At 37.4% G+C, this 13,744-nt stretch overlaps 1 protein-coding gene across 4 annotated transcripts in view; it reads right to left on the bottom strand.

Moving 5' to 3' along the window:
* TRAPPC9 (trafficking protein particle complex subunit 9) overlaps positions 1-13,744 on the bottom strand; it is a 433,615-nt gene that overhangs the window by 279,441 nt on the left and 140,430 nt on the right. For all 4 annotated transcript variants that reach the window (XM_079301130.1, XM_079301131.1, XM_079301129.1 and 1 more), the window contains one exon: positions 5,685-5,795. In XM_079301130.1, the coding sequence (XP_079157256.1) occupies positions 5,685-5,795 (111 nt within the window). The remainder of the gene's footprint in view (positions 1-5,684; positions 5,796-13,744) is intronic.

The following is a 13,744-nucleotide window of genomic DNA, read 5'->3' as shown; positions in this document are numbered from 1 at the left end:
CAAAATAAAAACTATTGCCCTGAAAACAAAGGATGATTTTCGTGTTTTAGTTAATACAATTTGACTTGAAGGTATCTCAGAAATATCTGGCTGGCCATAGATTTAACATGAAGACCAAGGGCAACTGCTGTGAAATTTTATTTGCTCTTGACAGCAGGGAAAGCCTTAATCATAGCAGCTTTGTCTTAAAAACATAAACTGTAACAGCAATGTATGGAAAAAAATCATTAATCTCATACAGACATACATGCCCTGTCATAAACAGACACACAAATTAAACACTGACTTGGCAGCTCTGAGAAATAACAACCATCATTTACTTACACATGGACAATAAATTTATTGGGGGAACTTTTGGTTCAACATGGGGCAGAATTTTTAATTCTCATTGCCTTTGAAAGAGGACTTATTTCAAAATGTGCATTGTTAACTGACACTGCAGAAATTGCAGTGAACCACTGCACAGGCTTCATAGCTCAATTAATCAACATATTTACATCAAATAATTAAGCAGCAGAAATGGCCCTCATAATTAGTATGCACATAAAGGACTTTTTAAAAATTCTTTAGTTTCCATGGATGAAAGAAACACCAGGCTATGGGATGAAAGGTATAAAAGTGAAAATAATAATTTGTTTCTTTAACTATTTTTGTCTCATTAGTACATAACAGAAAAAAAATCAAACTGGGTGAAGTCAATATACACAAAAGTTCACTTAGCAAAACTGAGCAAAATTCCCTTAATTCTGCTGACTATAAAAAAAGAACCAAAACTTATTGTAGAGTATATGTGTAAGCAAACTCACTCATTTAACCCTGTAACCCTGCTAAAAGGCAGAGTAAAACTGCTGACCCAGAAAGGAAGCCTGAACTTGAGTGTTGACTTTGCTACCACAGTATTTCCTCAGCTTATTTTTAATTAGGCAACTTCCAATTAGAAAAATGAAAAGGCCAAAATTCCATCATGTCCTTTCACATCAGCATCCCCTGGGTGACCAGCACTTGTCAGAACTTGTAAATTCTGCACAAAAGCCTCTCCCACTTGAATTACCAACAAAACTATTGTCTCGCTTGTTCTCCATTTCTCAACTCCTCACACCAGTCCTGTCCTGGGCATCCCAAGCTTTAAACCCTGTGGTCCAAAACCAAGGCTGGAACAGCCTGAAAATGTGAATGTGCAGAGTCCCTGTGTAGTGTCACATGTGGGGTGTGTGACAAGATTTCCCCAGCCCAGCTCTGCAGTGTCACACAAGGGGTGTGTGACAAGATTTCCCCAGCCCAGCTCTGCAGTGTCACACAAGGGGTGTGTGACAAGATTTCCCCAGCCCAGCTGTGCTGTCCCACAAGGACAGAGGACAGAACTGACCTGCCAGACCCTCCCTCCATCCATCTCCCCCCAGTGCTGATGCCTCAGACACGGCGTGCTCAGAATGGGAATGGAAAGGCAAGGCAGGGTGTGTGGCATAAAATGGGATATCCTGGGGCACATAACAAGATAACAACTATTACCATAAATTATGAAGTGATTTGTGCATAAATGAGGGCTGTCATGAAATTTAATTTTAATGGTTTGATAATCAAGTAAGAAACACAATAATTACCATACCTACGGTTTTTCAATAAATTCAGATCACTGCTAGTGGAAACACTTTTTGATCACAGACATTCATACAACTCCCTCCAAGAGCTGTCTGCTATATTTTTCCATGTCAGAACAACCTGTTGATCACCTTGTTGCTGGGATAAACAAGCTCAGATTTCCCACTGATTGCATTCAAAACACTTGCACTTTGCTCATTGCAAAACTCCTTTAGCAGTGCAGCTGTCTGCTTCAAGAAACAGTTTTTTTCTTCAAGAAACTGGAGACTCAGCTAGTCCAGAAAAAAATCTCTGGAGGCTGAACTTTCCAATAGCAGACATGAGAGAATTTTGCTTCCCTCATCACATGTTGTATGTTCAACTGGAGAGGTGAACAAAACCTGTTGATACCACCATGTGATATTTTAAATTAACTGGAGACATTACCAACCCCTCAGCATCACTCATTGCAGCCAGACTTCTGCAGAGTAACTTGGCTGACATCTTTTCATCAGGACACCAGGGCTCTAGTGCATTTCCCTGTGGATAGTGAAATTAAAAAAAAAAAAAAAACAAAAAAACAAACCACTCTTGCAGATGTAAAGCAGCAAAAATTAATTTGAGTTGGAATCTAGCTTGGCAAATGAACCCTAAAATTATTTTCAGGAGTTCAACAAATGACCATCCAAAACTCTTGCTCCATTCTTTTTTTCAACCAACCTCACAGGAGAGGGAGGACAAATCTCCTGTCTTTTCCTTCTCTATGCCCAAGGAATCTTGGTTCTCTTGTCTCCCCATCATAATCTCGTGGGAACAAAAGACCTCAGACTAAAACATGTCCCTAATTGTCCCACAATGGGATACAAAGGAACATTTCAAGTCATGTGGAAACCAGAGATGGAAATATGAAGTCTCTAATTAACATCTTGGGATACAGGGGATAAAAAAAAAGGCTGATCCTTTCACTTGTTTGTCTGCAAAACAAGCAATGATGAAAGACAGAAAGATGAGTGAACAAAATAATCACTGAGCTCAACTTATCATTTCTGACTATAAAATGACAGGGAGCAAAATGTTTCTCTATTCTAAGATAGAGGGGAAAGAGTGTCATTTCTCAGAAACACTGCTTATATATATATATATATCTCCAAGAACATCTACAATGCACTCAGTAAATATCCCAATTATTGGCTTAAAAAGTACAGCAAATTGTAAATTTAAGCTTTTCTGAAAGCTAAAATGATGATTTTCACTAGTCATCAGAATAATCTTAGTGTAGAAAAAGGCATCTATTTCCCAGATAGTCTTTTAATGGCCTATAGGATGTCTCTTTTCCTGAGTAGTGTAATACCAGTTTTTCCTGATATATGCAGTGCTATTGTAGCAGCTATTATTGCTCTGTCTCCAAGTTAATTGAAGCAAATTGCCTTTCAGACCGTAAAATAAAAATATTGTGCAGTACACTACACATTTGATCCATTTTACATGAACACAAATAAGACAGAGAACAGGACAGGGTTGGAATGCACCAAATGATGTGGGTACTACAAAATGGATCCAATCCCAGGGACTGCTCTCCAGGGGCTCAGAAAGATTTGGCAATGCCAACACTGACCTGCTGACCATCCCAGACTTTTTTTTGGCATTTCTGTTTCCATCTCCTCACCCCTCCCATTGCCACCACCATGTCAATTGTACAGCTTCTTTATAAATCAAATATATTACAGGGAGTGTTCTAATAAGTGCAGCACCCAGGAACTTCCATCAGCATTGATGATTTACCATGAGAGCAATGCAAGAATCAATCCCCTGCAAATTCCCTCTCAGGAGGGAAAAGCTTGCAATCTACAGTGACCACTCTGTAATACAGAGAGGAGAAGCAACACATCAAAACTTCCAAGGTATTTTACTTTCTAAACATTCAAAGTGGGAAGCAAAAGAGGCCAGAGTAAGCAGGATGCAGCATTATCCTCCTTTGGGTCTGGAGGCAGAGAATATGAAAACACTTCCAGTCCCCAGCAATAACAACAGGGAGAAAGAAAACAATTTCCTGCTACCTCCACTGTCAGGATGGGAGATTTCAAAGTGAGGGTGATGAGTGGAGAGAGAGAAAATTACAAAAGGAAGAGAAAGTGACCAAAGCAGGAAAAAGTCCTAATTTAAATAAAGGTAGAATGAGGTAGACATTAATAATGAGGACAGCATTAAAAAGGTACAGGGAAGAGGAAAGAAATCCTGACTTGACTGAAAAGACTTTATTTAAATATTAATCAGGTATTAATAACAAACAATATGCAAAGAAAAAATTCCTAAAAGGAAACTCCTAAAGAGGGATGTGTTGCAAAGCTTTGTACATTTGGGTTGAAAATCTTGGTTCAAAAGCAGATTCCAGAAAATGTCTGCTCTGTATTAAAAAGCAAAGATCTGGAACCACTCCTTAAAAAGGAGAAATTTTTTTTTTTTTTTTTCTTCCCCCCCAAAGAGCAACAAAAGCCTTTTGAGAGGCACAAAAGCTAAACTTAAAGCCCAGTGTATGTTTCATCTGCTTTTCTGTAGTAGGTCCGTTGGAAAAAAAATTAAAACTCATGGCACTATAGGAGCCATATACATAGTTTTACAATTAAAAGCACTTACCTTTAATAAATAGATAATAAATGAGTTTAGAACCAATAGGAAACCGTGCAATTTCTAACCAGCATAAAAACATATTTTGAAATCTGAATAAAAATAACTTTAAAGGTTTAAATACCTGCAACACATACACAATCTCCCTTGACAAATGACTGTTTCAAAAGAGTTATTGAAAGGGTTTATATCCATTACACTGTATTGATTTAAGAATATTTAAATTTAAATCCATAGGAAAATAAAGTTTAATCAAAGGGATGCAAAGAAATTTTATAACCTGATTTGTAGCTTAATTTCTGTTATATTTTGTCGCAAAAACTGGAAATTAAAGATTTCAAGTGTTTGAAAATTACAACAACAATGCAAAAAACAAGAGGTATGAAAATAAAATTATAAAACAATATGAATAAGAACAAGAACATTTTGGTAAGTGTTTAGACTGATTTAAAAAAAAAAAAAAAAAGAAAAAAGCCTATTCTTTCCAAATAAAAGGAAGAAGCACTGTATGTTACTGATGGTTTTTATCTTCACATTGCTTGATAAAGTAAAATTCAAGCTGAATTTGAGTCAACACATTTCCACTTGGTTGTGCTTTGGGAGTCACCAAGGCAAAAAGCATTCCAAATTTACAATTTTACCTATTCTGTAATTATTTCTGACAGCTGCATTCCTTTCAATTAACGTGGTTTGACTTTGAACTTAATATTCATGCAGGGATTTGCAGACATGAAAACATCTCTCTTTAACCAAGTTTCTCAGCTGCAGGTTTTCAAGAGTGCAGCAAAACTCTCCCAGAGAAGAGAGCAGTGTCAGGAGCCCCTGACCCAAGAACAAGATTCCCCTTTTCACATGAAAAAGGGGAAAAGGATGAAATTGGAATTCAGTGATCATCTGAAGGAGATTAACAAGGCAACCCTGGGCTACAGCAGCAGCAGTTGTATAATGGCAAATAATGGTTAATAATGAGCTGTGCATCACTCCAGTAGGGTTGTAAGAATCAATACCCAAAACAGCCTGCTTGATCTGAAATTTATTTTCCCCACAGAGATTGGAATTGCTTTTTCTTCAGTTCTATTTTTCTTGCCTGTAGTTTTCTATGTAGGAAAAGTGAGGAAATGGATCGGGAACCATGTAAAGAAAATTTAAAACTGGGAAAGAATAACAAACTACTGAGATCAGGTTTTAGCACCAGGATTACATCCAGAGCACATGAAAATTACATTCAAACACTCTACAAAAGTTAAATGAGCTGTACACCTTTGTATTTCATTATTTTCAGGACTACTACACGCAGAGCCAAAATAAATTTCCTTGAGATATTGCTAAAACTTAATGATGCACCTTCAGGAAATCAAAACTTTTCTATTCTTGGACACGTGTGCAACTTTTAAAAAGAAAACCAGGCACTTAAATGTCATCAGTTGTGCAGAGGGAATGAAGGGGGGGATAGATGTGTGTGCTCCAGCAGGGACACTCACCGCTGGCACTCGCCGGCGCGCAGGATTAAATCCTCGTTGTTCCTGGCACTGATGGTCAGCTCGTGCTCTGTGGAGTTGAAGACATCAAGGAGCAGGTGGCACTGCCGGGTGCTGCTCAGGTGGAGGGGAAAAAAAGCACAATTTCAATGGTGATATTAGTGCATGTCTATCAAAATCAGTATTTATACACGGATATAAATATGTATGAAAAAATACATACAGGTTTTATCTCCTGCTCCAAAGAATATCTTTATCTCTTTTATCTCTTACTAAAACAAACTTTTTCTTTTTTCTTTTTTTTTTTTTTCTAGAACTAAGCAGAAGGGTACATCCTAAAGAGAAGCAGTCCCATGATAATTCTGGTCTGCACAATGTCAAGCCCCACAGCATTTATTCACCTGTTTTTATTATCACTGTGCAGCTTCCACATTCAGTTCTGTGGAGAAAGCCACATACATTTTTCAGTTCTTGGAGCCTGAGTTGTATTAGTTTAAATTACCTTGATGTTATTTCTTGAAGGCACAAATTTTCAAGCAAAAATTTAAATTGCTTTAATTTCATTGTAAAGGAGAAATTCCATTTCCATGACTTGTCTACAGACCAAAACAAGCTGGCAACTGGACTTAAACTTGAGAAGAACTTCTCTGAGAGGGAAAACTGTCTCACCTCTGTAAGATATGCAAACACAGGCATTTCTTACAGAAAAAATATTTGTCAGCTACTGTCCTTCAAATCCAAATTTCCCCTGATGCATTTGATAGAAATACACCAACTGCATTTGTGGTAACCTCAGAAAATAATACTGACAAAGTTGCAGAATAGAAACTTTACTGCAAAAGTTCATTCTAGTAAACTTTTAAATTATAATTAATATTATTTTATAATATTCACCACTCATAATTATGTTAATATTAATAAAAATAGTAGGTTATTAATTTAGTTACTATTTCATACAATTAAGTGTTAATACTTTCAATAATTTTTTTTTTTCTAATTAATATTCTGGAAAATGTTATTCTAATTTACAACCTTTTCTTCCTTGTGAGAATAAGTAGAAATAGCAGCATTAGTGATAAAAACAAAATACACACAAAAATGTATTGGAACCAGGTATCAAAATACCAAATCCAATCAGACAGCTGCAATAACACTTTATCAATCTATCTGAATTCAAAACCTCCCAAGAGGCTACTGAACAACCCAGAAATATCCCCCAAAGGGAAGAAAGAGGAATATTGGTGAGCTGAGAATTGTCAGAGCCATCCTTCAATGTGCTGAAGTTGTGTGTCTGAGGCAACCAAGAATATTTATATAAATTATTTAGATTGAGATTAAGATTTATTTATAGTTATAGTTATGTTTGTATTTTTATTTACTGCACAATAGTTTACAACTGAACTGCAATACCATTCCAAAGGCAATTAAACTCAGAGATACAAGAGTTTAAGAACTTTTCTGCTGTGGAAATGTGTTCTCTGGTCCATAACACAACTCTGCTCTGCAAACCAAAGATGTCCCTTGCAGAGCACACCCAGCAGGAAATGTTTTCCCAACCCTTGGGGTGGGAACACTCCAGGACAAGCCCAGGAGGTTGAGGTTGAGGTCACCAAGTGACAAGGATGTCACCTGCAGCCTGGCACTGAGACAAGCAAGCACTGCTGGGGTCAGGACCAAGTCTCTTAGCAAAAATAAAAGGCAGAAGTGGGGGTGGAGGATTTTTTAATATATATTTTAAGAGATTTCTCTCTCTTTGTAAAAAACCCCAATGACTACTGAATATAGAGGGGGATGCTGAGTGCCTGAAGCAAACATGTCAAGACTCAAGAACTTAAATAAGGAGAAGTGGCTCTTGTTAGAAACTTCCTTCCTTAGAACTCACAAGAAATAACTAGAAGGGCAGTACTTGAGTCAGTTACCAGAAAGGAATGGAAAAGAAAAGGGGGAAAAGCTTTTATCAGCTTCTGCTTCATCCCTGGGAGAGTGGGATGAGAAGTCTCAGACAACCTCTGCATCTCCAGTAGATACAGAGATGATCTGGAAGAGAACTTCCAGTGTAGATTAGTTTTAAAAAATTAATATGGGAGGAATTTGTTATTTCTGCCACAGCAAGCCCAAAGAAAAAAAACATCCAAGCCTCCTGCAATATCTTATGGAAGCAGAGACAAAGTTTTACAAATAAAACAATTCATGCCACGAAGGACCTACACAAGCAGCTGCCCTTCAGGACTAAACAACATCACTGATATTAAAAATTTCCAAATATGAATTCTTGAAAATTATTCATCACCATGACATTTATTTCTTCCTCTTCCAACACTGCACAAAATAGACGTGTAGGAGAAATAATTCTTTCTCATAATTTTACATTAAATCTCAAGGGAAATCTTTAGGTAAAAAAATATAAAACTTGAAGTCACAGAATTATTACAGTACTTTGAAAACTTAGAAGAAGAAGATATTAGTGTGAAAGAACTAAAAGTAACTTTAAGACTGTAGAAAAGGTATCATTAGATCTTCAGAATAAATACAGGACAGTATCAAAGAGACTATTACAGCAATGAAAACCAAACCAAATTAAAGACTGATTTTTATTTTTTTTATTAAAACAAAAAGTTTCAAACAGAAGCTGCATCCACGTAAGGAAACCAAAAAAGTATAAACTCTGAAAAATCAGATGTAATGTCAAAAAAAAAAAAAGTTTGAAAGAAAAAAAGAAACTCTGAAGCTGTTAAAGAACAATTTGCTGAAGATCTGAGAATTAGCAGAGGTTTTTTTTCTTTTTTTCTTTAACATCCTGCAATCAGTAGAACTGTGTAGAACTCATGATACTGAGTTATGAAAGTTCCAGGAAAACAAAGAATTAACAACAAAGCCAAATAACTAATAACAATTTTCCCTCCAGCAGAACATACAAAAAGCCATCCTTTGCAAGACAGGAATTAAAGAACCTATTTCAGTGTCAGTAAAGGAGATCTGAGAGGCAAATCATGTTCATGTAAGCATGAAACAGGAATTTCAGTAAGATTTTGCTGAGCTCCTATATTTAATTGCAGTCAGAAATGTGTTGCTTAAACCAAGCTCTTTACCAGAAAATTTCAAACATCAACTTGTTTTAAGGATTTTAAAGCAATCGACCAAATCTTAGACCAATAGTGCTGACGTCAACACTACATAAATCAGGTTTTTTTAAAAGTCTGACAGCTTAAAAAAAAAAAACCAACACAAAAACAAAAAAAACCCACTCAAAATAAGAAATGGATTTCCAGTTGATTACATTATACCACAAAGGCCTACTGACATATTTGGCAGAGGAACACCAGTTGTAAACCACAGATTTCTGGAACTGGGAAAGACTTGTCCATATATACACAATTTATTCTCCCTTCCCCAAACTATCCACCACCATGTAAAGTTTACACTAAATATTTAATTGGCTGAGGAGGGTAGATTTTGAGTCCTCCAAGTTTATTAAGTAGGTGTTAGTTACCATTCATCCCAGAGATGGCAGAGAACACCATTCCCCACATTTCACACATTCTGAAGGGTCACCAGTGGCTTCCCAGTCCTTTTTAGGGGTCATTTCACTTTCATCATCTCCTGTGGAAGGTTTGGGTTGAACACATCCAGAATAAGTCAGTTTTGGTTTGGGTGGGGTGTGTTTGTGGTTTAGGATGGCATCAAACACACAACATGAAACCATCATCAGCTGTGCTGGATCATGTACAGACACCAGGATACAGAACAGAAGTTAATGAAAGGGTTTGACTCTCCTTCCCATCTAATGGGAAGGAAGTAAGTCTGGTCCAATAAACTCAGCCTACTGAAAAATCACAGCATCCAAACATTTTCCATTTTGATAATCTTCCTGATTTGTTCATGATGCTTGTTTTTGAAAAAATCTTCCATAAATGTCATGTACAAGATTTTCTTTTACAAGTGACACAAAACTGCAGAAGGTTGTAGAGGCAAAAACTAGAATTAGAAAGAAACGTTTTTAGTAGATCGATTTATCATCTGAACATCTCAGAATAACAAATTAAAGTCAATACTGCTATCAAAACACAATTAAGAAAAATTTTAATTGAAAATTGAATTTGTTCAACAATATCTTATTGATTTAGTGTATAAATGAATTTCTGTTATCATCTACTGTCAAACTGAGAACACAGCACTAGGAAAAGTTAGCAGCACAATGAATCATGCTGTATTTTTAAAATCTTACAATGCCAGTTATGGTTCCAAAAAGAGTCACAAAACTGGGGCCATGGGAACTTCAGGCAAGTGACAATGACACTGTGATCTAGAAATCTCTTTCAGGAGGATTATGATTACTTGAAATGACAGCTGAGGATATTCTTCAGTAACACTGAACACAGAAATAAACCCCAAATGCAGCTGCAATGATGGCTCACTTCAGTGAACAATCTCTCTGCAGTTCTGTCTCCAGCTTAGTTTAAAAGTCACTTTAAATAAGAAACTCTCAGGAGGGTTGGCAAGTTTTCTACATCCTGACTCATCCCAACTTTCCCATCAACTGAAATCAGGGAGTATTTTCATATCCACACTTCTCTTTTGCTTCTCCTCTGTTTTCTTTGAACAGCCATTGCTACACAGAACAGGACAGGGAAGAGAAACTGTGGCTTCTCTTCTCTCTTTTGCAGAACAACAATCTTCACCACCTTTGTTGATGCTGGTGTGTCTTCAGTAGGGTCTCTTTAATTTAATTTTTTAATAAATGATCTAAAAATGGAGTTCTCATTTCTAACTTCAGATGATTAAGTCAGTTTTTCCACCTTACTGGCAAAAGGTCTTTTCACATATTCCAAGAAGTGTCCTCATCTGACATCCTTCTCCCAATTGTAAACCTTTGCACTTATGCTAAATATTCCCAGCACATCTATAAATATTTGCAAATTCTCACATCTTCATGTGTCAAACCATACATATTTAACATCTGGATCTCAAAAATCAATTCTCTCAATCTGCAAGCTACTTTCTGCTGCTCTTTCATGAACCCACTGCAATGGTACACCATTAGCAGAAGTGAAATACCTCTGATTACCAAGATAATTTAACTATTGGATGGGACCTCCCACGTGTCATGAGTTACCACTCAGTAGAATCTATATTGAGCTCAACAGTGTATAAATAAGGAATATATTTTAGAATGACATCCACTTCTGAGAACATTAATATAAATACATTGCTTGACAGATTTTCCTAATGATTTGTCAGTTTAATTGCACCAAATGAGTGCTTTATTTGCTTTCTTTAGTTGAATCTGCCTGGTTCCAAATCTTTATTATTAATATTTTTCATTTAAAAAACAGTGAATTTAGTATTAATTATTTTCTCCATGTAAAACATCAGATCAGTTTAAACAGGACATATTTTAGCCCTCCTCCAAACTAAACATCTTGCTGTTTAAGCACCCAAACAAGAGAGGTTTTTCCTCCACCTTTTAAAGCTCTATGACATTTTGAACACCAAAACACTAAGAAAGAGAAGATTATAAGCAGCTGGCTATCAGTAGTGACTGATTCTCATTCTGAATGTAGCAAATGTGAACACTGAATTTTAAAATCTGGCCATATAAAACCAACAAGGGTTTCAGAAACTGCTACATAACTTTTTATCATATAACAAAAAAAGTCTGTTAGAGCACAGCTGAAGAAATAATGCTGTTTACTCTTTCCTTTGTATGATTTGTAAACATGCAATAATTAGGATTTCTGATCCAAATCTGACATGTTGCAATTCACTGCAGTAAAAATAGGGGCAACCTCAAAAACTGGAATGAAAATTCTATAAATTATGTCTGATTTCATTAAGCCTCAAAGTTCTACTCACCCAACTGAGAACCTCCTGAAAACCCTCACCACAGCCAAGATTTCTGTCTCCAAACCTTCAGTGAAACCAAGGTGGAAAAACTGCATCCTAATTTTAAATACAGAACATGAGGAGTCTCAGACTAGGGAGCACACTGCAGACTCTGCTATGAACTGCTGCCTTCTGGACAAAACCAAATCATTTCATTTAAGGATGTACATTCATGATACAAAGGAAAATTACCTTGAACCTACAGTTAGATGAACTGGCAGTTTGAATTTAACAGTGTCAGACCTGATACCATTCCTTTTTTTTTTTTTTTTTTCCTCTGATTTAAACACAAGAACAGAGTCTAAGGCTCAGCACTTGCCAGAAGAGATTTGCAGCTGATGTCTTGGCAGCTGTATGGTGGTTTTAAGATAGAAAGGAAAGTATTCTGCCCCACCAAAGAAAAAACAAAACAATACAAAAGAAGATTAAAAAATTATCTTATAGTCTTGAATTTGTAGAATTTACAGATAAGAACATTATTACACATCTGGATTCCCAACTGTGCTTAAAAGTGAAGGCATCATCCCTCAGGATTGACTTCCTCTACAAATTCAGACAGTCCTACCACATTTGTAGTAACAAAGATCAATATTTTCTTAAGCTCTCATTTAAGACACTCCTGCACTGATGGCACAGTGGCAAGGGACACAAAGAGCCCAGCAGACCCCTCACAGTCTGCAGAGCATTTCCTTGAGCTCTTGTCAGACCTGCAGTATTTTTTTTTTGGCATTTTTACATGTTCTTTTATAAAGGCAATAAGGAAGGACATTCAGTGCCCATGAAAACTGGCAGATAACACATCTGAGAGAAACAACAGGTATAAAGGAGATTGTGCAAGACAACCTAGGTAAGTTTCAACAGCAGACTGGCTCAGAGCTAACAGGATATCAAACTGAGGAGAATCCCACAAAACTCTCAGCAGAATGTTTCCTTCCACTGAACCATCTGCAGCCCATCTCCACTGGCAGCTCAGGATCAGATGATGGGATCCCCACTGGCAGCCTGGAACCTGCTGGTAACTGCAGAAGCACAGCAGAGTGCTGGGGCTAAGCCAGCATGGAAACAATTAACATGGCAAGGCCAATTACAGAAGACAATTAGTACAATTTTACTCTACAGATGTATCTGCATTTTATGGTAAACAAGAGGTTAAACAAGTAGATCCTTGAAGCCCTTCAAAATTTCACTGAGCTGCAGGACAGAGTGGGAGAGCTTTCAGCATTAATCCCTTCTCTCTTGTACCCTGTTCCAGGGCTGGTTCAGACTCCTGCATCATTCTGGATGGTGGCTCCTGTGCCAGTCCCCTCCCTGCACACAGAACAGGCAGAGCCAAGGGTCACAGGCATCATGATATGCCGGGAATAGTTCCCAGCACAAAGCTGCTCTGCCAGCCCCTCTGGAGGCAGGCAGCTGAGGGAGCACAAGGTGACACCCAGGGAAGGACCTGGGAACAGGAGAGACCCTTCACTGACAGAACATCCTCTGTCCCAACAGGAGAGCAGGGATCTGAACCAGAAATGAGGTGAGGAGAGCAGGGATCTGAACCAGAAATGGGGGTGGACAGAGCTGAGATCTGAACCAGAATTGGGGATGAGGAAAGCAGAGATCTGAACCAAAATTGGGGTGGGCAGAGATGAGATCTGAACCAGAACTGGGATTGGGAAGAGCTGAAGTCTGAAGCAGAATTTGGGGTGGGCAGAGCAGAGATCTGAAGCAGAATGAGGCAGATCAGGCACTGCAGCACAGCAAGGGCTGTATCCAGCATCTCAACACCCCACAGCAGCACAAAGGTTAAAAGGATCTGTTGTCATGACTAAACAACTGAAGATATATTTGAGGTGTGGCTAATGAAGCTTCTCCCCACAAGGCAGGAGCTTGTGCATTAGTGGAAGTTATAATTTTGTTTAGATATTTAAAAAAACAAAACCCAAGCTCAAATCCCCATTTGGTTCAGAGATATTTCCCATGCATTTCTGCTCAAGCAGCTAAATAGAAGAAATACCAATTAAGTTTGGAAGACTTTTACATAAACCATAATCTTTATGTTACAATTCAGGGGGGTGAATTGTTTTCATTAACATTTTTCCTGAGGTTTTTTTCACTATAGGCCTAAGGGAAAAATCAATGTTCAATGTTTTTTTTTAGTTTGCTTTGACTTTTTAAACCCAGAAGTTAGTAAG

This window comes from Erithacus rubecula, assembly GCF_903797595.1.
Source record: "Erithacus rubecula genome assembly, chromosome: 3".
Lineage (NCBI taxonomy): Eukaryota > Metazoa > Chordata > Aves > Passeriformes > Muscicapidae > Erithacus > Erithacus rubecula.
The sequence above is the reverse complement of the archived record's forward strand: the minus strand, read 5'-3'. Positions and strand labels throughout refer to the sequence as shown.